Below are 25,736 nucleotides of genomic sequence, written 5' to 3'. Positions count from 1 at the left end.
AAATATATTATTTAACTTGATCATCTTTAATTTAAAATCGTGCAGATTTTTGGAGGGCACTTTTTCCTATTGTGACTGCTTTAACTCATTTAAATTCCTGTATCAGGAAGGAGACGTAATTTGTAGCTGGATATTGCAAGTTAAATATCTTGCAGTGCTGTGAGACTGTCATACATAGATAAACAGAATGGCTGTTCACTAACAGCTGCTGTTTTGTGTTCTTAATTGTCTAAGTGATCAATCTGGTTCCTTCAGAAAATCTTTAAAAATAAATGATATTTCATTTTCTGTTTAAAATATTAAGAAAAAAGAAATCCATGTGAACTATTTTACCTTTGTATTCATGTTTGCCTCTTCCATTTTATCCACCAGTGTCTAATGCTAGTGTTTTGCTTCTTTTATGTTTCTTTCTTTTGTCGCTTTTGTTTGAATGTATTATTGTGTTTATATGGAACTGGTCAAAGAACCGTTACTGTATTTTATGTTTGTATCTACATTTTATTTTGCATGCTTAACGTGGCTTTGCCTGGATATTCTTTTTGGTAAGTTCAGAATTTAAAAGCATAATGTTTTTCTGTAGTAAAGTTTGTAACCTGCCACATTATGTTCTTCCACCTCAAGTAACATAATTATTTTGGTTTTGGCATACTGGTTTGTGCTCATGTACTGTTCTGCTTTTGCAAATCATACATATGGTAACACTTTTCCTAACTACCATTTTCATCTCTAGCTGAGCTAAACAATATGACTCTGGTACTAATGTGTACTAATGTAACTTTTATCTTCAAAATGTGGTTGGCAGCTGTTAAAATGATCAGTGCTGAGTACTCTGTGTGTATTTGAGGCACACAGACCTCAGTCTTAGAAAACTGTGTTACAGCTTCTTTGCATAGCCTGGTGGTTACTCTGCGCTTCACAGGTATTACTTTTCAGCAGTCTTCTCAAGATCTTCTAAGAACAGTGTGCATGTTTGTGTTTCTCTTTTAGCAACAGCTTGCTCAGCTCCAGAAAGAAAAATCAGAGATTTTGAAGAACCTGGCATTATACTACTTCACGTTCGTTGATGTTATGGAATTTAAGGTAAGCTATTACAAATGTGTAAGTTGTTCTGTCACATTAGGTTTCTGTAATTTTATTAATAAAATAACACTATATAATGAAATAGCTGAACTTGCAGCTTTGTTCTTCAAGTTAAAAAAAATGAAGCTCCATCACTAATCGTAGTAATGTGATTTAATAGCTTGTTAAACTGAAGTTATTCCTTTGTTTTTCAAGGACCATGTCTGTGAGCTGCTGAACACTATTGATGTTTGCCAAGTCTTCTTTGATATTGTAAGTTTCTAGGTTTAAATTTTCAAAAATGTTTCTATTCGGAGTCCTGTGGGAAGAAGGACTTGCTTTTCTTAGTCCAAGAAACATCACGTCTCTAGTAATAAATGCAAGAGAAATAAAAACAATGTAGGGTTCAGATTTCTAACTTTTATAATAGAGAGACAGACTTTTCTCAGTACGCTTCTTACAGACAGTAGTAGCAGTATTGTTACGAGACATAAAAATTTTCCAGTAATTTTTGATTTATTGTATCTGCAAGTTAATTCCCAGTCATCTGTATGCTTATGCCTTGTGAGACTCACAAGACAAGAATATTACTGGTGTCCACCTAAGCTATGTGAGGAGGTCACTTTTGGGGTTGACTAAAGCAACTACAAAAGCATCTGAAAGTCTTATATTTAAACCCACCCTGACCCCCATAGAAAAAAAACCCCTAAAACCCTAAAAGAAAACCTCCAACACCTTTTCCTGTTGGTTTCAACTTTCTTAATGTTCATAATGTCATCTTGTAAGTTTTTGTCATTATTCTAAATTTGCTCGACTAGATTCATAATATGAAAAAGGAACAGGTATGTGTTCTGTGAAATGATGTTACAAGGCCAGTGGGATATGTGCTAGTCTTTTACATTAGGATCTTACTAAAATACAGTTCATAGGCACGGCACCGCTAACTGCTTAGTGACAAGAAGAGTTTTCTTATCTGTCAGGTAATGTGTAACACTTAGGCCTGGAAGGATTTAATTGGATCATTTGCTTTCATGAGTACAAACAGTTCTGGGAATCTGAATGAATAAATTAAGGTTATACAAAGTCATGTGCAACCAGAACAAGAACTTTGTTCAAAAGACAGCCCATTGTATTTAAAAAATTCTGAAAGTTGATGGAAGTGTAAGGTAAAATGTTATATGCTTGTTTCTAAAAGTTTTAGAATGATAATGTACTGGTTTTCATTTCTAGACTGTAAACTTTGATTTAACAAAGAACTACCTAGATTTGATTATAACCTACACCACTCTAATGATACTGCTGTCCCGAATTGAAGAAAGGAAGGCTATCATTGGATTGTATAACTATGCCCATGAAATGACACATGGAGCAAGGTAAAAAAAATTATTGTATAAAAGATGGGTATAATGTTAATGATAGTAACAGCTACACCTAAGTGAATTGTTTGGTTTTGCTTTTAGTGACAGAGAATATCCACGCCTTGGCCAGATGATTGTGGATTATGAAAATCCTTTAAAGAAAATGATGGAGGAATTTGTACCTCACAGTAAAGTATGTAACTACTTTTCACAGGCATGCAGTAACCTTAATTGGGAGAAACAGAGATAAAAAGTAAATGGAGTTTGTTCTGTCGAAGGCCATTTGTTATAAAATTTACATGAGATTTCTGCTTACATTGAACATCTAGGGCTGGGGATTGATACCCTATTTAAAAGCAGAACCTGCAGAAATACAGTAATGATAAGACCCATTTGGAAGGTGCCATTTTATTCACTAAGGATTAGAAATTAATTAAAAATCAGTTGTAGATCATCTGAGAATAGCTACTTCTGTGTTTTGTGTAGGCTTGTAGCTTGAAATTAAAGAGATTCACAGTGTTTCTATGAAGTTGGTTGTTTTGTTAGATTGCCGTCCTAGATGAATATGATTTTCTATTTTGTAACCCGAGGGGTTTTGCTTTGTATTGTCCTTAAACTGGGAACCCTGGAGATAACCACTGCCTCTTTAACAGTAGCTCCTGTACTCAAGCTGCTGAGTTGCCTTCACTGAGTTAAAGGAGCTCAATTCCTTAAGTCCATTCTGTACAGATGTTTCTAAGTTTCTGTTCTTACATGGTTGTGTTGCAGTTCTGTGATGTTTTATCTAGGCTGTATTTTCATGTAAGAATACCTTGGAAAAGCTTCAGAAGCCTCGCCAAAGTCAATGTAGATCCTGTTTTATCGCTTCCCATTTGTTCACTAGATTTGCTATCCTGTCAAAGGAAACTAGATTTCTCTGATCAGGACTGACCAACTATTATAAAGATGTTACTTTCTAGGTGCTTGCAAATTAATTGCCTAACAATTACAACTTACTTTGGAATCTTTGGCAGGAGCTTAAGTTAAATTCTAAGTTATTACCTAAAGTTTTTAAGGTTTGCGTTTTTCTTTACCTATTTTGAAGTTTAGGTACTGGTTGTGTTTTACTTCTCTAGTTTTCTTGAGATTTTTCGCTATTTCCTTAAATCTTTTAGGATTGTCAGTAGAAGTTCAGAGTTTTCCAGCTACTTTGCTAAGTGCTCTGAAGTGCAATAGTTTCCAATACTTCAAATTTGTCTGTAATCTTATTGTTGTTACACTTTCCTCTCCATGATTCCTGTCTTGATATGACTTACTTAGCTAAGGATCCCATCTACAAGTAATATTTCCAAGTAATATTACAAGTAATATTACATTTACAAGTAACAACATCTACAAGTAATATTTACAAGTAATAACATTTTAGCAAAGATGCTTTACTTCTCAGTATTATCTTTATTTATGCTCTTGTATTTAATAGTGGATCAGTCCTTTTCATTGAAACATTTGTGAAAATGCCTTTCAGTCTGATTTTTGCTCTTGTGCTTATTTTGTGCTAGAAGTATAAATTGAGGTCAGGGATCTCTTCAGGTGCCATACTGCACTCTCATGGAAATGCACACTTTTAAGTTGTCGTCCCACTGCTTTGCAGCAAACCTGACAGTTGTTTAGTCCTTTACATTAGCTTCGGCAGATGACTTTGGTCTTTTTGCGTGAGTGACTTCTTCTCTCGCAGTGCTCAGATCTGTCTCCCTGAGGATTCTTACAAGCACCAGTATTGGTACAAAAGTCAGGGAAAAGACTTTGGATACACTTGCCTGGATAAGCTTAATTTGCTACAAAGATGTTCCTGCAGACAATATCTGGTCAAAACAATTATAGTTTGCTACCAAAGAGGGAAGAACGTACTAAAGGAAGTGGCAGGGAAGGGAGTAACACAACAATTGGAATACTTGAATAAATAATGAACAACTTCCAGTTGTATGTGAGAGGGCTTTTGTGCCTTATTGGTTTTTTTCCATGTCCTCTAATTCTGAATTCAGGATTTTGTAACTCTAGCTAAAAATAGAAATCAAACTCTCTTGTTTCTTTGCATCTTTCCTCTAGCCTGGAGTAGTCTTTTATATGTTAAATAAACTAGATGCAATGGGGTTTAACCTCAGGTTTAATTTCAGAACTACTTCACTAAAATGTTTTGATGACTGTTAGTAATAATGCTGAGGAAACAGCTCTACTGATGAAATAGTACTAACCATTCAAACTAACCATTAGCCTGCTTTCTAGTCCCTTTCAGATGCTCTGATTTCACTCCAGATGGTGTATCCTCGACGAAATCTCTCAGCTGACCAGTGGAGAAATGCACAACTACTGAGCCTCATCAGTGCCCCCAGTACAATGCTTAATCCTGCACAGTCTGACACAGTATGGTCTTTTAATTTATATTATATGATAGAGTTAAGTAAGGTTTTCTGTAAAATAGTTGCCTTTTGAGTTACCTCTATGTGACTTTTAATCAGAGAAGTAAATAGGCTGATTAGTTTCTTCTGTTATGTTAACTTGTGCCTTCAGTTTCAGTATTTGTTGACCAAAAGATGAAGGGAAGCAATGTTGACTTCTGCAGCCGTAGAGGGAAGGAATCCTGTGTATCCTCTCAGGTGTTTGTGATCCAGGAGACTGGAAATCAGAACTGGTCCTTCCTTTAAAATTTTTGTTTGCTCTTGCTGCCTCAGTTGTGATATGAATGGTTATCTTTCTGAAAAAAATTGAAGCTTTAACGGCTGTCAAGTTATGATTAGTATCCATCAAAAGCTTTTAGTTCTTAAATATTGTTAAATACAATGTTTATTGAAAATAAATATTTGTCAAAATTTGTTCAAGGTGGTGGAGGGTATGGAAACTCACATAATATTTTAACCCTCAGTTTCTGAAGTGCTGAAACACTGAATCGCTGTTAGCGGTCAGCAGCCTTCTATGATTCATCAGCATTTAAGGCTTTGTTTGTCCTTTTTTGGTAAAAAGTACTTATAATTAGTGTGCTACAAATTACTGGTTTTTTAACAGATGCCATGTGAATACCTATCTCTGGATGCAATGGAAAAATGGATCATTTGTGAGTAAAATATTCTGAAATGGCTCATGGTTGTATTAAAAAATCGGTTAACATTTAAAAGACTACTTGCTTTCTGTACTGTACGATACCTGTTGTATTCGAATAAGATTCTGGAGGACTTGATTAAATCTCATTTGTACATACATGCAGTGAAGCTAGAATTCAGCGCATGCTGCTGGAATAGAGTTTGTCATCAGTATGTTCCAGACTTGACTGGAAGTGAGGGCTTTAGTTATTCTGATGAAAATAGTCAAGTACTATCAGCATGAAGTAATTAATTTTGCAAAAATACCTCCATTAGAAATAGGGAGGTATTTTTTATGTATTAGAAAATGTTATTCATTAAAGAGTTTATTAATGATCTATGCAAACTATTTAAGACAAAATACATAATAATCTCACTGTTCTCTTACTGTCTTTGTGCATCTGGTTTGTGACATACATCAATGTGAACTTCTGAAGTTGGATTTATTTTGTGCCATGGAATCCTAAATAGTGATGCTACAGCTTTGAATCTTTGGAAACTTGCACTTCAAAGCAGCTCTTGCTTGGCTCTGTTTCGAGACGAAGTGTTCCATATTCACAAAGCTGCAGAAGATTTGTTTGTAAACATAAGAGGGTAAGCTTTTGTTCTCCTTTCAGAATCTCTACTAAAAACACCCTATTTCTTGAAGAACTGTTTCAAACAGGTTACTTCTGCTTCACACAAGTTCTGCTTAAGTACACAAAGATTTTTTTTTTTCCCCCTTGGTATCTTGACTGTTTCTTTAATGCATAAATTTTAGGGACCTGATTTCATAACCACCACACCTTTTTTTATCTCAGTACTGAAAGCCTGGTGAATCAGTCTCTAAAATGGCAAGTCTCTAGGATTAATGATCTCACCCACAAATCTGAGGGGAAATTATGTTACGAATCTAGAGTTTGCTTGAGAAATTGCATCTTGCTGCCACTGTTTCTGCAGTACATTATATGAAAACTCAGAAACAAAGCTGAGACCTCTACCAGCAAACACCAGGAGCCCTTTGGTAGAAAGTATTTTTGCCTTGGATATCCAGTTTTGGCATTTCGCTCTGCTCAGGAGCTGATGTGAGTTTTCTGCTGTACCCTGCTTGCGATTACATTGTAGCTCCTCTTAAGTCCCACTCAGCTCTTGCTAAAATGTGCTACTGATTCTTATACCGTATCTGATTGGTTTTTACTTGTAGCTACAACAAGCGTATTAACGACATCAGAGAGTGCAAAGAAGCTGCTGTTTCACATGCGTAAGTGTCTTAAAAAATTTTTCTGACAGATTTTAGTATTGGTTTTCTTAAAACAAACTTACAAAGATTGTACAAACAGAATTTGTGAAATGCTGAATTAGTAATGCATTTTCAAATGAGATCATGTACTGATTGTTCTTTTAAATCTGGATTTGCTTAATGTCATTACCAATTGAACTTCCCAAGTTTTAGATTATTTTTCAAATTATCAGGATGGAATCATTTAGTTTATTCTTTAGTTATGTTTTGTCTGGTTACCAAATGTGAATGCAGATTAAATAGAAATGTTTTAATGTAGTCAAATGCGTATCACAGAGAGGGGGCAGAGAACTTGGGGTTTAAATTTAATGATACTTCAAGAATATACGGTGTTGGTGATGAGGATGCCAATTTTTTGAACCACATTCTTCAAAATTATGAACTTTTGAAGTTGGTATAATAATCTGCCTACGCTTGATCTTAAATGCTTTTGAAAATCAAATGTTCTGTGGCTAGCATAGTGGATAATGTATGTTCTTTTGATGCAGCGGTTCAATGCATAGAGAGAGACGCAAGTTTTTACGTTCTGCACTCAAAGAACTGGCCACTGTCTTGTCTGATCAGCCAGGCCTGTTGGGGCCCAAGGTAATGATGGCTCTTATGGTTTGCATTTGTGCAATTTTCCAGTGTGTTTCTCAATGGTAAATCCAATATTTATTTTCTTTGGGGGGAAAAGACCCCTCACTTCACTCTGACAAAACCTACTTAATTTTTTAAATTCTTGGGTTTTAGAGACTAGTTGCCTCTTGAGTGCATAAACTATCCAGCTGCTGTATATATTGATAAGTTTGTGAACAACTTTTGTTTTTCAGGCACTTTTTGTATTTATGGCATTATCCTTTGCTCGTGATGAAATTATTTGGCTTCTTCGTCATGCAGATAATATGCCAAAGAAGAGCGCAGATGATTTCATAGATAAGTATGTTCATTTTTAATGCAATACCTTCAGTACTAGAATTTCACAGACAAAATAAATTTGAAGGCAATGGAATCTCAGGAAAGGTTGGCTATATGGAGCAGTTAGGAATGTTCAGAAAATTTTTACTTGGGAGTATTAAGTGTCCCATTAAAACAGAAAACTGGAAATACTGTCCTAGAAATTGGAGCACATCAGTGAAAATTCATTTATAAAATAAAAATATTCTATTTAAGTTTTGGTTTTTTAACTCTGAATAGGCAAAAATAAAGCTTTTTTGTGTTGCATTGATCAAATCAATGAAGGAGGCAAGAAAACTTTCAAAAAGCTTTATTTGTTGATTTGTAGAATGTCTCTTATAGCAGAACTGTCTTTTAAATCAGCTAAGCTTTATTTATGTAATATGGCGTTAGTTCACCCTAAACAGATGGTAAAAATGAGAAATATGATTACGAGATCTTACAAGTGTGGTTAGGCAGGAGACTTCTCAAGATTATTGAACACAAGGTTGAACTGAAAGACTGCAGGAATTTAAACAAGTAACAATCACAAGGCCATTTATAGAGCTGGAGTGGGAAAATCTTGGGTTCTCTCCGCTGGACTTAGGTGCTAAGGAAAGATGGAGGTTCCAGAGCCTTTCTGAAACCATCTTAACCATCCTCATGGCTTGAAAAAAAACCAGAAAAGCCATTATTAAACTTGTATTTTTCAGGTTTTACCACTTTTTGAGAAACAAATTTTTTTCAAGTTGAGATTTACAGAAGGACTTCGTATTCAAAAAAAGAACTGAATATTTATACAAACCTTTGAGGACTACTATGATGGTATCCTGCTAACTTAGTCGCTGTTGAGTGGATTTTGTCTTGCAGAGAAAATTACCTATGTGAGCTCCTTTTACAACATCAACAAATATTTTCATACCGAAATTACCTATTGGTAATTGTTTTAAAAGCAAGGTGTAGGAGGAAATCCCCTTGAAAAGCATCCCACTGATAGAAATTTTAATAATTTGAGTGATACTTGTAAGATTTTTCTTGTCTTTTTGCCTAGGCACATAGCTGAGCTAATATTCTACATGGAGGAGCTCAGGGCACATGTGCGAAAATACGGACCAGTGATGCAGAGATACTATGTACAGTATCTCTCTGGCTTTGATGCAGTGGTCTTAAATGAGCTCGTGCAGGTATGGCAACATCATGGTTCTGGGTTCTTAAATGCAAATTTTAACAAGGGCTTTTTGTCCAAAATGACTTCATGAAAGGCATCCCAGTTTGTGGATTTTGATGAACTTTATGGAATAAGACAAATTAACTTGTTCTTTAATTCTGGGATTTAGAGTTGTACTTTCGGTTTGTATATAGAATCACAGAATATCCCAGTTGGAAGGAACCCACAAGGCTCATTGAAGTCCAGTTCCTAGCCCTGCACAGGACACAGTTTTCCAACAATCCCCCCCGTGCCTGAAAGCATTGTCCAAATGATCCTTGAGCTCTGGCAGTATTTGGGCTCTGACCCAAGCCCCAGGAATCCTGCTCAGTGCCTGACCACCCTCTGGGGGAGGAAACTTTTCCTAAGATCCAACCTAAACCTCCCCTGACACAGCTTCATACCATTATGAGTGGTATGAATTTATATACTTCAGTATTCATATAGGAATATTATGAAGCACTGTTATATTTAGAGACAGTGAAACAGGTACTGTCACTGAAGGACTTGTGTAGAAACCTTTTCTTATTTAGACCAACCAAGAAATGATAAACTTTAAGTGCTTTGGTTGTATTCCCTAGTGACCCCACTAGATGGAGCCCAAACTGAAATGAGGGGAAAAAATGGACGTGAATTTTAGTTGTCATTAATTCATAATAGCTATCAAGCACCAGATTATACAAGTGATAGAGTGGTAATTTAGATTTTTTCAGCCTTTAGGTTTCAATGTCAGTTATTGCTGGAATTATGAGAAACTTCCGTGTTGCATTATTTTACAGAAATGTGATCCTATTAGTGGCTAAAACTAAAATGATTTTTGTTGGATTTTGTAAAATTTGAATGTTTAGTAAAAAATTTTCGAATTTTTTGTAAAAAAAAAAATTGAGAGAGGAATTTTTTGGAGGCAAAGTGATGCTGACATGGGCTCCATTATATCCTGCCATGGCCAGGTTTTCTTTGCAGACAGGACAGAAAATGTAGCATGGCTACATTTACTGAAAGATTTTCTCTTGTTGAGCTGATGTTGCTTTAGAAGCAATCTTTTCTAGGTATTTGTCATCAACCAATGAATTAAAACATGAAAACTACTAAATAGCACTATTTGAAATATTCCATTGATTGAATTATTTTGTGTAGGTTTTTGAACATTTCAGAGTATAGCTGATGAACGGGGCATGGGTACTGACATTGTTTCGTAAACCAAGTTTAAAGTAATAATAATAATAATAACAGCATTTATTTTAGAATCTTTCAGTGTGCCCAGAAGATGAATCAATCATCATGTCCTCTTTTGTAAACACAATGACTTCACTAAGTGTGAAACAAGGTAAGTTTAAATGATCTTGGAAAATTGGTAACAGACTGGCAGATTCCTCTGAAAAGCTTCATCACTTTTGTTTCCTGTAATCAGTAGAAGCAGATAAAGTGCATTAGTTCCTTTGTTTCTCTTTCATTTTTATATTTGCTTCTTGTGGTGTGTCCCTTTTCCAAAGAATGCTATTGGGTAGTAATCCTACCTTTTAATATAGAAAACATTACACATATTTTCATCTAGGTATTTTAATTTCTTTTGCTGTAACTGCACTGGATCAAAATTCTTGGGTAAAAACATGAGGTTCATTACCCATATCATTCTTTACTACTTTGGGGTTTTTAGAAGGTCTGATATAGTATATCTGAATTTGTAATTGTTTTCTAAGGGTTTTCTGTTCTATATTTTTCCCTGATGCAGTTGAAGATGGAGAGGTATTTGACTTCAGAGGAATGAGATTAGATTGGTTTAGATTGCAGGTAAGAATTGATAAATATGCATGACACTTCACTGACTTAAAACCAAAATATTTCATAGATTACTACTGTTCTAGATTACTGTCACACTGCAAGTGGGTGACAGGCTATCTTAAAATAACCTACTCTTAAACAAATACTTTAACAGATAATTTGCTATGTCTTCATATAGCTTTATCTGCTTTGGGCACTTTTTGCAAATCATCCCTTGGGGGTGTTTATAACAGTTCAGAAATAGAATGTGTTGAGGCTGAGCCATTTGGTGGGTGTGCAGAGTGTGATTCAGCCTGCCTATGCTGGTAAAGGAGTGCTTACAAGTTTGTGTTTTGTCAATACATTTGTTCTGCAGTTTATCTGTGAATTAGTGTTGTATTCAATGGATATTTAGAGACTTCACTGAAAGGCAGTTTGCTTTTTTTAAGCTGTAGTGGAAAGAGAAGGATACCTACATGGTCTTTAAATACTGCGCAAGCAGTATTTAACATTGGTATTGAGCAATAGCAATGGAATTTGCAAAAAAGCAGCTGCAGATATAACATATAAATTGTGTTGTGTCTTTCCAGGCCTACACCAGTGTTTCTAAAGCTTCACTTGGTCTTGCGGACCATAGAGAACTAGGAAAAATGATGAACACAATTATTTTCCACACAAAAATGGTAGATTCTTTGGTGGAGATGTTGGTTGAAACCTCAGATCTTTCTATCTTTTGGTATGCTACTAACCTGACGGTACAATTTTTTTATTACTTACTGTTTGGTTTGTCCTTGCAAGTGTAGTTTTTAAACAGCACACTTCATAGTGTCTTGGGGATGGTCGATTATCCCATACCATTTTCGAGGATTTTGATCTGTTTTGTTGTGTTTGTGCCTAGGATGGCTGCTGTCTGTGCCCCAGCCCCCATCCTCCCTGGTATGGGATAAGGGATGGAATATCTTGGGGATGGTTTATTATCCAATACCATTTTTGGGGGTTTGATCTGTTTTGTTTTGATTTGTGCCCAGGGGTGGCAGCTGTCCCCGCCCCACCCCCATCCTCCCTGGTTCCGGGGCTATGGCAATGTTTGGGAGCCAAGACGCAGTTCCCAGAGGGAGTTGGTGGCGGGGCGAGCGGCAGCCCCTTTCTTCTGGCGCAGGCGGTTCGACTGGACACATGCAGCCGGTATCTCGGACCAGGGGTCCTGCTGTTTCTGTGGGTTTTGCCTGCTGCTTTTTTGGTTTTGGGGTTTTTTTTGTTTGTTTGCTTTGTTTTGTTTGTGGGTTGTTTTTTTTTTTTTTTTGGTTTGGTTTGGTTTTTTTTGCTTCAGCACTGTGACTGAGTTTGCCGGCTTGGTTTCTTTTGCTGCTCTGCTGTCGGGAAGCCCAGAGCCAGTGCGTGCCCTGCCAGGATCTAGGAACACCCTCATTTTCCTGCCGGGGGGCTGCCCCCCCTGCCCCCGAACACCCTCCGCACAGCTTGGGGAGGATGGAGGGTGGGGCGGGAACAGCAGCCACCCCAGACACAAACAAAACAAAACAGACCAAAATCCCCAAAAATGGTATGGGATAATACACCATCCCCAAGACACATAGGAAGATAGGCCAGTGGAAGAATCAATAGGAATTTTTGGTTTCTAGAAGAATTAGTTTGAAAAAGGTATTTATGAACATCTGTCAGAGATATTCTCCAAGTAGTCATGTAATTGACCACGAACCATTTTCAGATTCTTCCTTAATTCTTTTTTGCAAAAAGTGCAAGTTTTTATAGTGCTTATGTGGTAAATGTCAGAATAAAAATATGATGATGATAATAATAGTGTAAAATAGAAGTCCAAATAAAATGCATGAGAAGTAAATGCAGAAAACAAACGTTATGAAAGCATGGGGCAATTTTTGGTATAACTACAAATCTGATGCTAATCGCATCTGATTTGTGTGAAATAAACCTTATTTGTAGCAAAAATATATATATTGTATTTAAATGTCTGATTAATAACTGATTAATTCTGTTCAGTTTTTATAGTCGTGCTTTTGAGAAGATGTTTCAGCAGTGTTTGGAGCTTCCCTCTCAATCAAGATACTCAATTGCATTCCCACTGCTTTGTACTCACTTTATGAGCTGTACCCATGAACTATGCCCTGAGGAGGTAATTTTAAAATTTTAGTTATTTTCGTCTCTTATTCAATGTAGAGTGAACTAGAGCCGAACACTTCAAGAAGGTGTTTGTTATGGCAATTTAAGATTTGAGGGAGGAGAGTGCTAAAAATGTAAAAATGAAAGTAAAACAAGTAGATACCTTGTTACATGACTCTTCATGCATAACTCTCTAAATCCTGTTCTGAAGTGAGAAGGCATTTTGATCTTTGCTTTAAGGAGAGATTATGTTAGATACAAAAATTAGATGGCTTTTCAGGCTTAGATGCTAATAAATTCTATATGCCTATTAAAACTTAGAAGCAACCATTTTCCTGTCAAATGGTTTGTAAACTCATAGTTAGGAGAAGAAAATAGGAAGTTGGGGATTCTGTATGGCTTGTTATAGTTTTCTTCAGTAAGAAAAAAAAAAAAGTGATACACAGTATAATGCAAGGATTTGCTTTGGTCAGAACTGGGTAATGGAAACCCTGTTGGTTATAGTTAGAAATTGAAAAATACAGTGTTGCTTGAAGAAATGGACCCTTTGTTAAAGGAAGCAGTTTGAATCTGAGGAAATTCTTTCTATTTTTGTTGTAATGGCATAAATCCTTTAGTACATTTCCTGTACGTGCCTTGACTTTGGAATTAGTCTGGGAGTTAACTTGGTCGTATTTCTGTAGTGCTCATGCAAATGTGTTTTCCTTCTTAAGAGTGCTCATCTGAAACAATTAGTTGCATAAATTTATTGTAATATACACAATACGGGGTTGTGTATATTAAACATACTATTTAACATAACTTATTTAAACATAAACTTCATTGCAATATACATTTATATAGTTATTTTCCTTTTGTGCTTTGCTTTAAATAGCTGCTAATGCTATTTATACTAGACAAGCACTAAAAGGTTTCCAGGAAAGCTTAACCCTTCAGGACAAGAGACATCTTTGAGAACAATTATAGTAACAGTAAAGAATCAGTAGCCAAAGTCCACTGGACACTAGTTACTGTGCATTCAGCTACAGCAGGCACATTTTGTCCCAGCCAGCAGAAATTGAAATTCAGTTTCTGAATTGTATGCCTTGGTAACTATTATCGTATTGGAAAAATAATCTTTGCTGTGCTGTGTATAATGTGTCGTAGTGTGGCTGATAGAAACTAAACATCAGTGGTGAAAGGAGGATTTCAGCAAGACAGAGACTGTGCTTGTGCAGATCCAGTGACAAAAGAACAGAATCCAGAAATTAATGTAGCAGGGCTTTATCATTGACTTTTTCAGTGGTCTGATGGACACTGCTTTCTCTGTAGCTTGAGTTGCATGCTCTTTTCCCCCTAGACTTAGTATTGGTACAAATTAATGAAGAGGACATTCACAGAGACCTTGGAGTATTGGACACATTAAAGTAGATTTGCTCCAAAATTAAATATGAAAACCTACTTCTTCAAAATTTTTGGTTTTGCCTCTTTCTACAGAAAATATTTTTAATGGTGACTTTGAAAATTTCATGGTTCAAATTGCTTCCAAAAAGAAAAAAATTAGCCTGGAGTCAAGATTATTGAGGAATAATTAATTTATCATTTTCCATATCCTAGTTACATGATTAGTGAACTGTTCTCTGCAGTGCTGTAAGACTGATGGGAAACTGAAAATTCTGCTTCCTTTTCTCCCTTTTTTACAGCGACATCATATCGGAGATCGTAGTCTTTCCTTGTGTAACATGTTCTTGGATGAAATGGCTAAGCAGGCTCGAAATCTTATCACCGACATTTGCACAGAACAATGTACACTGAGTGATCAGGTGAGTATGGTTGTGTCTATTTTAATTCTCCTTTGAGATTTTCTCCATTCAACTTTCTGGATTTTTATGGTTCTATTTCCTGTTCACATGTTTTCCCTCTGTTTTGGGTAAGCTTTCTGTTCATAAAATTGAAGGTGATTTGAGCAAGAATTTTTAATACTAATATTGTGTCAAAGGAAGAATGAGTTATTTGTGTGGTGAAGTGTGCTAAAAAATTGGATTTTAATTTGGAGGGGCTATTTCTTTTTGTTTACCAGTTGTTGCCAAAACATTGTGCCAAAACCATCAGTCAAGCAGTGAACAAGAAGTCAAAAAAACAGACTGGAAAGAAAGGAGAACCTGAAAGGGAGAAACCAGGAGTAGAAAGCATGAGGAAAAACAGATTGGTTGTGACAAAGTAAGCTGCTTCTTCTGTTCCTTTCACCTTGAATCCTAAGTCAAAATGTGTTTTTACATATTCAATGCATCTTGCTTAATTTGTTTGAATAACTTTAATTGGCTGTAAGTTCTACAGCTTTGTGGTTTGTGAGCTTATGATGCTTCTGTGGCTTGTATAGAGACTGACTTTTGTTACAAAGGTAATAGGAATGTTTGTCACTTGAATTTATCCCCTTGGCTGTTTCCTGAGCAGAAAGAATCCCTGTGCTGGAGCTAGGCTTCCTGAATAGTCATATTAATTGTGGGCATGTGAGTCCAAGGAGTAGGCGGCATCTTCGATTCTACCTTTAGCACTCTTAAGTACAGGCTGGGCAGGAAGTTCTTGCTGCTGTAAGGCTGATGGCTGACATGGAGTTGTGGCACCAGTGCCTGAATCAAGTGGGGAAGGTTTCCTTGTTAGTGGCTGTAGAAAAACTGAGAGCATCACCAAATCAGTAACAAAACCAAAAGCAAACCTGGAAGAGGTAAGAGGAAAGGTCAATAAATACAGTTTGGGGTGTAAGAGATTATAGGGTAGGAATGGCTATAAGATAGGTGTAAGGAGAGATCAGAGATCAGGATGGTAGTGTGATAAAAGTATGAAGAGGAAGTAAGCTAAAAAAAGGGAAGTGTTGTGATTGGGGGTGCCTAAATTCACACACTACTGAAGGGGGGCAAGTGGTTTTGCTACAGCTGGAACAACCAAATAGCAGAGAAATGTAAAGATTAGAGAGGTTGATGGAAAAGAACTTAGTTTAAGATTCGTTCCCCCAATATTTTTAGGTTTTTATTACTGCCTACTAGGAAACATTATTTGTATTGTTTAGTTCAGTTAGGGAAAAGTCACTTTAACAGTCTAGTCTTTTTTTTGGGGGGGGGGGGGTAACATATATGTGTATATATATATATCTCTTAAAAAAATAAATCTCATATCACTATATGCAATGCAGATCAGTATGTAATTGTAGGATGTGTTCTTGGCCAAAATACTGGTTTTTAAATATGCTAGAAAAATGCCTCAAAGCAGAGCATGATAATGAAGGGTTAGACCTGTACCTCCTTTTGAGGCATTATCCATTCAGCATGTGCCTTCCATTATAATATACACTTACGTTATATTAAATATTTTTCTTAATTTCTTGTCTATTCTAAAGCCTGGACAAACTGCATACTGCACTTTCTGAGCTCTGCTTCTCTATCAATTATGTACCAAACATGGTGGTTTGGGAACATACGTTTACCCCAAGAGAATATTTGACATCTCACCTGGAAATCCGCTTTACCAAGTAAGAAATATTGTCGAGTTAGAAGCATTGATACACAAGATAAGCCTTTGCTAGTTTATGTTGGAAATACTGTGTACTTACTACATTAAACTAGGTTTTAAAGGTGGATTGTGAAAACCATGACTAGAATTCCAGCTCAATGATTAAGGTACATATGCAGACATACACAATAGTCAGTTCCTGTTTTAAAACAAAATATATTGAAATCCATATAATCTATTTAACAGCCAGATCCTGCATTCCCAGTCCTGTGTATTTTGTAGGAGCTGGTGATGGCTGGTTTTAGGTATTTATGAAGACATGTATTCCCACCATTCTTTTGCACAGTGCTGGGTTGTTTTCAAGTGTTTGAGTCCAGTGCCTTGCTGAAAGGAAGTCTAAAAATCAGAAGGCAAGACCTGACAAAGCCAACTGAGAATATGTGCAATTACTTTTTTTTTTTTTTTTTTTTTTTTTTTATAAAAAGTGTTGATGCTTGATATTGCTGTCTGTTCTTACCTTGATCTTCTCATAATTTTTTACAGAAATAGGCAAATGGCAACTTCTGGAGAGGACTTCATATTAAATGAGCCATCTATCCTACTATTTTATACCAAAAATTACTAGTTATATATTTCAAGCAGGGTATAAGGCTTAATCAGTTTAATCATCAAGACATAATATTAGGTCACTGGAGCATTCCATCAATAAGATATGGAGGCATAAAAGTGAAGATAACTTCATGACATTTTAAGAAGTCAGCTCTTCAGGTTTATGAACTTAGACCACTGTTGGCTTATTATTTTAATTTGGGGGAGGTCAGCTTGTAAACTGGGGTTGAAGCAACAGACACATTATTTTGAGACTGCTTTCCTCCTTCTTGCTTCATGAAAGAAATGAAACTTGTTAGCTGAGCAGAATAGATATTCAATTTCTAATTATTTTTCAGACCTTCAAGTGGCATTTCTTTCAGAGGTTTGCAGTGTTCCTTTAAAGACAGTGTTTGTGTTTCACTATTAGGATTTGTTTACTGTTTCGAACTGCTATGTGTCACGTGTGATTGGACTGGAGCTTATTATTATGCCGTTTAATCTTGTTATTGTATCAATTTTGAATTTATTTTAAGATAAGAGACTGCCTCAGAAGCAAACTGTAGAAAATACTTACTTACATATGTCCAAGCAACAAGTTACTTTAAATAATGTGGTGTTCTCCTCCAGACTAACTCACGATGAAGGTCGTGATCTAACGATTTCTTTTTTTTTATTCCTGTTCTGCTTTTGAAAAGTACATACTACTTAAAAGCTTAGCTCTTAAAGTCTGAGACCATTATAAGCTTAAAGTAAACACTACAACAAGTATTTATTTACTAAGAAGACTTCGCTTTTAAGGATCCCCCTGATAAAGTTTGTTTGAGGATCTGGTTCCAGTGACATACTGAGTAAGGTCCATGTCCGTGTATGTTAAAATAGAATATACAGTCCTTCATGCAGTTCTGTTCAAGCTTGAAAGCTAGCCTATGAACATCTGTTATTAGAAGCCTGGTTTTATTTATAGTGAGAATTTGAACAAATTAAAGTATGTCCTGCAATTTCTTGACTCCTTGATTAAAGATAGAAACCACTGTGTTAGCTAAAGGGAGATGTATTTTTCATTAATAGGATTTCTATTTATTTACTTAATGTATAAATTGGATATATTTTTCAATTCATACTACACTATAGCTGTTTGGTTTTTTTAAAGATATTTCAAACTAAAATTATAACAGCAGCTTTGGTGAAATAATTTTTTGAGTTAATATGCTTTGAATACTTCAATACATGATTGCTCTTGCGTTTCCCAGAAGTTCTTCATTTTAAAAGATGTCAGCATTAATTTATTTTCCAAAATATTTGTTACATAAGCCTTGCACAGTGTGGATCACTCATATATATATATATATAGATAGATAGAGAGAGAGAGAGAGAGATAGGGGGAAAAAAGCTTTCTTTGAAAAGTACTTGGTGAGTACTCTTAGTCTCATGAAATTTTTGCTGGAACCACTGATACAGCTGTCTTTGGAACCTAAAAGAGTTTTTAAAAGTGACAGTGTAGTATGTGTATTGATTAGAGTTTTGTAGTTGCAGATTTGAGAAGTATTCAAGTAAAATGAATATTTTCCATGCTTGAAAGTATTTCAGGCCAGGTTGGATGGGGTTCTTGAGCAACCTGGTCTAGTGGAAGGTGTCCCTGCCCATGGCGGGGGGCGGGGGGTAGGTGTAGAACTAGCTGGTCTTTAAGCCAACCCAGGCCATTCTATGATTCTATGAATTTCCGTGGATATGAAATCATCTTTAGAGTTCCTTCTTTGTTGAATTTTTACTAAGAAATGAATTTATTTGTTTCTAATCCTTTTGTTTCTAAAAGGTCAATTGTTGGAATGACTATGTACAATCAAGCAACACAGGAGATTGCAAAGCCTTCAGAGCTGTTGACCAGTGTAAGAGCCTATATGACAGTCCTCCAGTCAATAGAAAACTATGTACAGATCGACATTACACGAGTGTTCAACAATGTTCTGCTTCAGCAAACCCAGCATTTAGATAGTCATGGTGAGCCAACCATTACCAGTCTGTACACAAATTGGTAAGTAATTATATGAATGCTTGTTACAAATTTTTTAGAGATTTTTTGTTACTGCTGTTTAATGAAAAATCTGGAATTGGAGAAGTGGAGTTATTTGCTAAGTTTCCAACATCACATGTTTACTTCTCTCTATACCTGTTAAAAGCAGTTTAAAGTTTGCCTGTTGGCAAACTTCTGACACTTTTTATAGGGACAAGATACAGAGTAAAATGCAGGCATCAGTTGAACTATGAAAATAAAGCTTCAGTCTATGAGCCTTGCTGTCCCTTGTCACACAACTATACTTCATCTATATAGAGTATCCATGAACATGTGCCTTTTCATCTAAAACTTTTCCCCTTTCTGATAAGGTATTTGGAAACTTTGCTACGGCAAGTCAGCAATGGTCACATAGCCTATTTCCCAGCCATGAAGGCATTTGTGAATTTGCCTACAGAAAATGAATTGACATTTAATGCTGAGGAATACTCTGACATATCAGGTAAACTTTGATATTTCTACTCAATATTTGTGAAGGACAGTTATTGTATTGCTTGAGTTACTGGAATAACAGTAACTCTCAGAGCAAATGTTACTGAAATAACAGCTAAGTCTTAGAGTTAACATTTGTTAGCCTTCAGTAGTATTTTAAGTACTTTTTATTCATGCTGCCTCTTGCCTCACTTTTCCTATTTTTGGTCAAAGTAGCGTTGCATTTAAGCTAAAGAAATGGGTATATTATGTGTTGGTGACTACTGCTTCAATTCTACTACCATACAAATTCTTGTCTTTAAAGTTACACTTAGGGATAAAATATTTTTGCACTTAAAACACCACGCTAGAGACATGATGGGCTGCAAATAAATGAAGACGGAATGTTTGAAGTATAACAGTTTCTTTTATTTCTCAGAAATGAGAGCCCTTTCTGAACTTCTGGGACCATATGGCATGAAGTTCTTAAGTGAAAGTCTGATGTGGCACATCTCTTCGCAGGTTGCTGAGCTTAAGGTAACCTTGGAAACTGGTGGGTGGGAAGGCAGTAGTTTTCTGGTTAAGCTTCCTTTAGCATATTTAATACCTATGTTTCTGCATGCCATCTTTTTAAAATAACTGCATCAAACCTATGAAGTTGAGAATTTTACTGTTCTTTTGTAATAAGTTTGCACAGCCAGTATGTGTGTATCCCACATTCTTCGACAGCTGAATGTTCAGGACTTTATGCAGACTGTTCATTTCTGTGTTAGACACCGTAAGTTAGAAGTCAAGTCTCTTTATCATCAGTGGGAAGAGAAATGTTTCTCAAGATTTCCAGGTGTTCGTGAAGCCCTTACCCAAGACTGTTGACTCTCCAAATGTTGCAGGAAAATCTCAAATCTATCTTAGTACTCTGTAAGGACTTATTTCTTAATGATGTGTGTATGCATCTATTGTTTAGTTTACATGGATGAAAGGCTTCAGGTCCTTTTTTCTTTGTTAGTTTTCTTCATTTTTACATATATCTTTCCCTCTGGCTCAGCAGTAACAATTTATTATAAAAGTCTGTGTTCTGATAAATAAACCTCACATCTACAGCAACACAGACAAATAATAAAGTTGATGCAATGAAAAAATTTGGAAATGGGGACATGTCAAAGAAATTAGTTTCATGTATATTCAAAACAGCAAACAGTGTCAGGGGAACCACTTGGTACCTGTGCAACTCTTTCTGGAAAGAGGTTTTAATAAATGTAATAATATATACTACTTTCTCCAAGTAGTCATACTATTAAAATATCACTAATTGACCTAGATTTTTTTTTTCATATGACTTGTTCTTTTAGTGTCATTTCCAAATTTAATTCCAAGTTGTTGTAACATCTCGTAATTTTCAGTTTATTTAACCACTGATTAAACTAAGGAATTTTTTGTAACTATTCATGCATGCTGTATTTTGTAACTATTCATGCATGCATGAAAAAGTACATGAATACCTAAGAGATCTAAGGAAGTTCCTTTTTTTATTCAATAACAATTTATTGTCAGCATACCAGACCTTTAGAAGTGTGTGGTTTTAATATATCCTGTGTTACACTTTCAAGGATCTTGTTTTCTTTGTAAACACTTGAATTGCAGTGCTGCTGAAAGGCTGAGATGTGTGATAAAAAGGTTTGAAGCCTTTTATTCACTCTCACAGCTTTAGAAGAGGGGTTGCTTATGCTTTCCAAGCTGGCTTAAGAGCATGCAGCAATCCTGACCTGAGTGCCCAGCCTGCCAGGGTAATTGATTCCTTATGCCTATTCCAATTCTTGAGTTAGAGCATAAGGCTTTCCAGGTGAGAATGGTGTGGTTTTAAAGTTAAATTCTGTAACTCCTTGCTATGCACAAAATGGCATCTGTCATGTTTCAAGTTAAGCACAAAGGCCTTCAGCAAGTGTTTGTTGCTGTACTGTTTGTGCACTTCCTGACGGGTCATCATATTTCCTCAAAATCAGCACAGTTTATACTGTAGATGTATTTTTTTAAAGCAACCTTAAATTGTGTCTGAAATCCATTGTTTTCTGATACTTCTGAGGGTAAGCAGAGCATAATGTAGATCCACATGTGCCTGACTACATATTGGGAGGAAAAAACAAAGTAATAAAATGTTCATCTCTTTGGCTGAGATAGTTGGCTTAGCAAGAGAGCACTGAGAAGCATCTGTGTTTGGGAGAAGAAAGCAGCAAAAGGAGAGCACAGGGAATTTATTACAAGTAGGGTTCAACATGCTTACTTTGCTTCCTGCAAAGTGGGACCAGGTGTCAGTTTTGTATCTGAAGTTTAAGACTGGGGCAAGAAGGGGAAGATTGCCTCATTTAAGTCACTATTTGAACTGTATTCCAGCCTACTCCTTTTAAATCTTAAATTGATATGCTGGTTATCCTTTGGAAAGTTGAAAACTTGACTGAGTAACAATATGCATGGGCTATTGCCTTCAGACTTGCATTCTGGAGAGCTTTGAGGGATTTAAAGTAAAATGCCAAGTTCTGATACATCAGTTAGTTTAAAATGGTCCATTTCAGTGCAAACCAGTCTTGCTTTGGCTTTTCAGCATAGAAGTACATCATGTGCATGCATATGTGCACTCTACTCATAGTCGTTGAACAGTTTGGGTTGGAAGTGTTGCCTATAATCAAAAGAGAAAAAACCCTTGCAAGAGTGTTAGAATAGTAAAGTGAAAAGCAGACCTTTATTGGAAGCTTACAGGTGTCCCAGTGGTGATGGGCACACTCACCACCGGATTTCTACAATTTTATAAGGTTAATTAATTAGGATATCTAACAGGTACATCCGGTAGGAGATTTGGTTGCCCCAGTAACCCACCTCTGGGTCAGCCCCTTGGAGTTGATCCAAGGGCTTCTTTGCCCCACTTCTTGTTATGACTTCTCAGATTCTGGTTGGAAAACAAAATGTTGTTCTTGTAGGCCCTCTTCCTGACAATAAGACTAAACAGTACTTTCAGGAATGTATTACAATGTTAGCTTATTTGTTCTAAAATCTAGGGGAAAAGGGTAGGAAAAGTACTGGATCTACAACCATGCATTAGCAATCTACAAAACTACAAATGTATGAAAAATATATAAAAAGCTTAGGTTTCAGGAGAGAAGTGACCTTAAAGATTCTTGGTTAGTTTGCTGCATTTTCTATACTTCTTTCCTTGCTTTTCACTAAAAATGAGAAAGTAAGGACAGTAGGTGGATTATGGATAGACTTGATCTTATGGGAATAGTACGATCATGATACAGTGTAGTTGTTGGACAGATCTGCTTTGCACAGGCTACTTACTACAAAGTGGGAGTAAACACAGACCACCATTGATTTCATAGCAGCATTATAGATTGTATTGGTTTTTTCTCCTCCTGTGGTCACAGGAATATTTACTCTTAAAATTAATCTGCCTGCTTGCCAGATGCTATGTTTCGCCCTGTTCTCAGTGTGGGTTGAAGTGAAGTAAAATAAAACTATTAAAGCAGCTAGCAAAACTGTCAAAGGTTAGATCTTCGTGGATCCTTAGCAGTAGGTTCCTGCAAGTATGTCTCTTAGGTTTTATGATATATATATATATATATATATAATCATGTTCCAAGCTTAGAGTAGCCTACATGTTTGATGAATATTAATTTTTCCTGCTGCTGCCTCTGGTAATTAAGATGGATTGGAATGTACCTACTTGAAAAATAAAACTATTGATAATCACTTTGGAAGACCAGCCCCAATCCAAAATATCTTGGTTTCTCCCTCCATCCTTCAGTTCTTTTTTACCTTGATATAATTTAGTATATTTATATTTATTAATATAAAATATTAATTGAAGTTTTCTTTAAATAGAAGGAAATACTTTCTTCAATGTTAGAAGAACATTAAGAGATCTACGTTTTCTTAGCTGTTGATTGTCCTCTATCTAAGAGAGAATCACTTCTCCCTTTCTGAAATAGGATACTTAGCACTCAGACTGCAAAAATATTTTTATAAGAATAAACTACCTATTTTTTGCTTGAAGAGAGTTTAAAAATACAGCTTAGCACAGCTGAAGTTCCTCAGCTCACAGGAAATTTGGATCTGACATTTTAGAGATGTGATTATGCAATCTCTGTAATTTAAATTTAAACTGATACATATTTGGAGAATGATTTTGGGAAAGTTGTTACATTTACTCTAATGGTACAAGTTGCATGTATGAGAGCTGTTAAAAATTAGAAACAGACACATTTTCTTTCCTTTGCCCAAACTGACATGAAAACTACTGCACTTGAGTTTAACTGTTTCAGGCTATGGTGTTGGGACTTGAAGGTATGTCTTTGCTTTTATTTATATTATAGTGGAAGAAAATTTCAAGTAAACTGCATCAGGGCTTAATCTGACTTCCACTCTTGATTCCATTTTTCAATTTTACCAGCATTAAATTTCAGCATAATTAGTGAAAGCAGCAATCCAAAAGAATTGATTACTTTGTGAATTTACATTTTTATTGCAATATGTATACTTTTCTTCTAAACAGCTGAGTGGCACAGGGACCTATTGTCTGATTTTACTGAGTTACATTCCTTTGCTTTAAGATGTGGTACACATTGCTCAGTACAAAAATCGTGTTCTAAGAGGTATCTAATCCTCTGCTTTTTGATTCAGAACTTTTGTGTATAGTAGTGACTGATGATAATATTGATAGTCGTCCCATTAAGAACACATTAAGAACATCTGTATTCCATAGGGTTGGTTGCTTTTCTGCCAAGTTGAAATGTCCTAAATCAGGCATTTATCCAGTTAACATGCTGAAATCTATAGCTGACATGAATCCTTGCTTCTTTATAGAAACTTGTGGTGGAGAATGTTGAAGTTCTAACACAAATGAGGACCAGCTTTGACAAGCCAGACCAGATGGCAGCACTCTTTAAAAGATTATCATGTGAGTAACTAACAAGATCCTACTAAAGATACAGTTATTTTTTATATCTGCCTTTGTAAAGAAAATGAGAAAAATTAATTTCTCTGTATTGAGTATCCATAAGCAGCAAAATGTATGTGAGCTCATGTAAACTGATGGATCATTTTAAACTTTTCCGGTCTTCTCATGTACAAAGTGAGATTTCAGTGTTATGTAGTGCACAGGCAGTATATTAGTGGTGAGTCTTAAGCATCATTTCAGGGATGATAATACGTAGCTGTAGCAGCAGTAATCTGGAAGCCTGGTACATAGCTGTAGAATGTGAAACAAAAAATAATTACAATAAAGAGACATTTTTGGACTCAGGAAAGCACAGAACCAGCGCTAGCATCCAGTACTGTATACTAGGTTTCATTCCAGGAAGTGGTAACTGTGATAGTCTTCTGAAAATCCCATTGTGGATTCAGCTATAAAAACCTGCTTTAGCACTGGTTATTTTGGCTCTTCTAAGGAATGCCATTGTTTCAGTACCTTGCTGTTTTCAATATTTTGTTAAATACTTTGTTTCTCTTATTTGAAGAATTGAGCTTCAACAATCACATTGACAATAAACATCGGCACTTTGTTCATTGTTCTCTTTTCAGCTGTTGACAGTGTTTTGAAGAGAATGACAATTATTGGTGTTATCTTGTCTTTTCGGTCATTGGCACAGGAAGCTCTTAGAGATGTAAGAAAGAACTGAATATGTTCTGAATCATTTTCATTGTATTTAACTAAATGGAATGATAGAATATTTAAAGCGTCACTGTTCAGGAATGCTACCTCTTAAAAGGTTGACAACATGTGGGTGAAATGGCAATACTCAGTTGTAACTGAACTTCAGATTGCAACTTGGGGTGAGGGAATCTATTTTTTGAGTACTATTCAGGGAACTGTTATATTAAAACATCAAATTTTGTTTAGATCATGTTTTCTGTGTTTACTCATTTTAAAGGCTTTTATTTCACTTCTTTATTGAAAACATTTACTAGGTTTTAATGTCTTAAATCTACAAAGCAATACAAATGCGTAAAATAAAAACCCATTTAAATAAAAAATAAGCCCAGTAAAGTAATGGTAGTGTCTAACTGATGATTAACATGGGAAGTAATTTTTCTCATTTTGTATGTGTTTGTGTCTCTTAGGTCTTATCCTACCACATTCCTTTCCTTGTAAGTTCCATTGAGGACTTCAAAGATCACATTCCAAGAGAGACTGACATGAAGGTAATGTTTGACTGAAGGGGTGATAGTGTCGTTTTGGAGTTTACCAAAAATATGTAAGCAGCAAGGCTTTCATGCTTAGTGTTGAACATCCAGACAAAAAGAATGCCTTTTTTTTTTTTTCCCCCCCCCCTTAAGAGCTTAGTAATTGTGGATCTGC

General features: G+C 35.8%; 2 protein-coding genes across 4 annotated transcripts in view; both read left to right on the top strand.

Moving 5' to 3' along the window:
* LOC108449808 overlaps positions 1-25,736 on the top strand; it is a 204,395-nt gene that overhangs the window by 103,136 nt on the left and 75,523 nt on the right. The window lies entirely within an intron of this gene.
* Positions 1-25,736, top strand: part of NCKAP1 (NCK associated protein 1) — a 51,175-nt gene that overhangs the window by 10,563 nt on the left and 14,876 nt on the right. The window contains exons 4-27 of one of the 3 annotated variants that reach the window (XM_017747042.1): positions 994-1,080; positions 1,276-1,332; positions 2,290-2,432; positions 2,520-2,610; positions 4,680-4,817; positions 5,457-5,505; positions 5,968-6,124; positions 6,714-6,770; positions 7,298-7,394; positions 7,622-7,728; positions 8,776-8,908; positions 10,177-10,258; positions 10,664-10,722; positions 11,283-11,428; positions 12,709-12,841; positions 14,511-14,630; positions 14,888-15,027; positions 16,202-16,333; positions 18,719-18,937; positions 19,288-19,418; positions 19,827-19,924; positions 24,242-24,335; positions 24,959-25,041; positions 25,499-25,579. In XM_017747042.1, the coding sequence (XP_017602531.1) occupies positions 994-1,080; positions 1,276-1,332; positions 2,290-2,432; positions 2,520-2,610; positions 4,680-4,817; positions 5,457-5,505; positions 5,968-6,124; positions 6,714-6,770; positions 7,298-7,394; positions 7,622-7,728; positions 8,776-8,908; positions 10,177-10,258; positions 10,664-10,722; positions 11,283-11,428; positions 12,709-12,841; positions 14,511-14,630; positions 14,888-15,027; positions 16,202-16,333; positions 18,719-18,937; positions 19,288-19,418; positions 19,827-19,924; positions 24,242-24,335; positions 24,959-25,041; positions 25,499-25,579 (2,634 nt within the window). Of the gene's footprint in view, positions 1-987; positions 1,081-1,275; positions 1,333-2,289; positions 2,433-2,519; positions 2,611-4,679; positions 4,818-5,456; positions 5,506-5,967; positions 6,125-6,713; positions 6,771-7,297; positions 7,395-7,621; positions 7,729-8,775; positions 8,909-10,176; positions 10,259-10,663; positions 10,723-11,282; positions 11,429-12,708; positions 12,842-14,510; positions 14,631-14,887; positions 15,028-16,201; positions 16,334-18,718; positions 18,938-19,287; positions 19,419-19,826; positions 19,925-24,241; positions 24,336-24,958; positions 25,042-25,498; positions 25,580-25,736 lie in introns of all 3 variants that reach the window. The other 2 variants (XM_017747041.1, XM_017747043.1) reach the window with 2 other exon arrangements.

The sequence above is a fragment of the Corvus brachyrhynchos genome, unplaced genomic scaffold (assembly GCF_000691975.1).
Source record: "Corvus brachyrhynchos isolate BGI_N302 unplaced genomic scaffold, ASM69197v1 scaffold481, whole genome shotgun sequence".
Classification (NCBI taxonomy): domain Eukaryota; kingdom Metazoa; phylum Chordata; class Aves; order Passeriformes; family Corvidae; genus Corvus; species Corvus brachyrhynchos.
The sequence above is the reverse complement of the archived record's forward strand: the minus strand, read 5'-3'. Positions and strand labels throughout refer to the sequence as shown.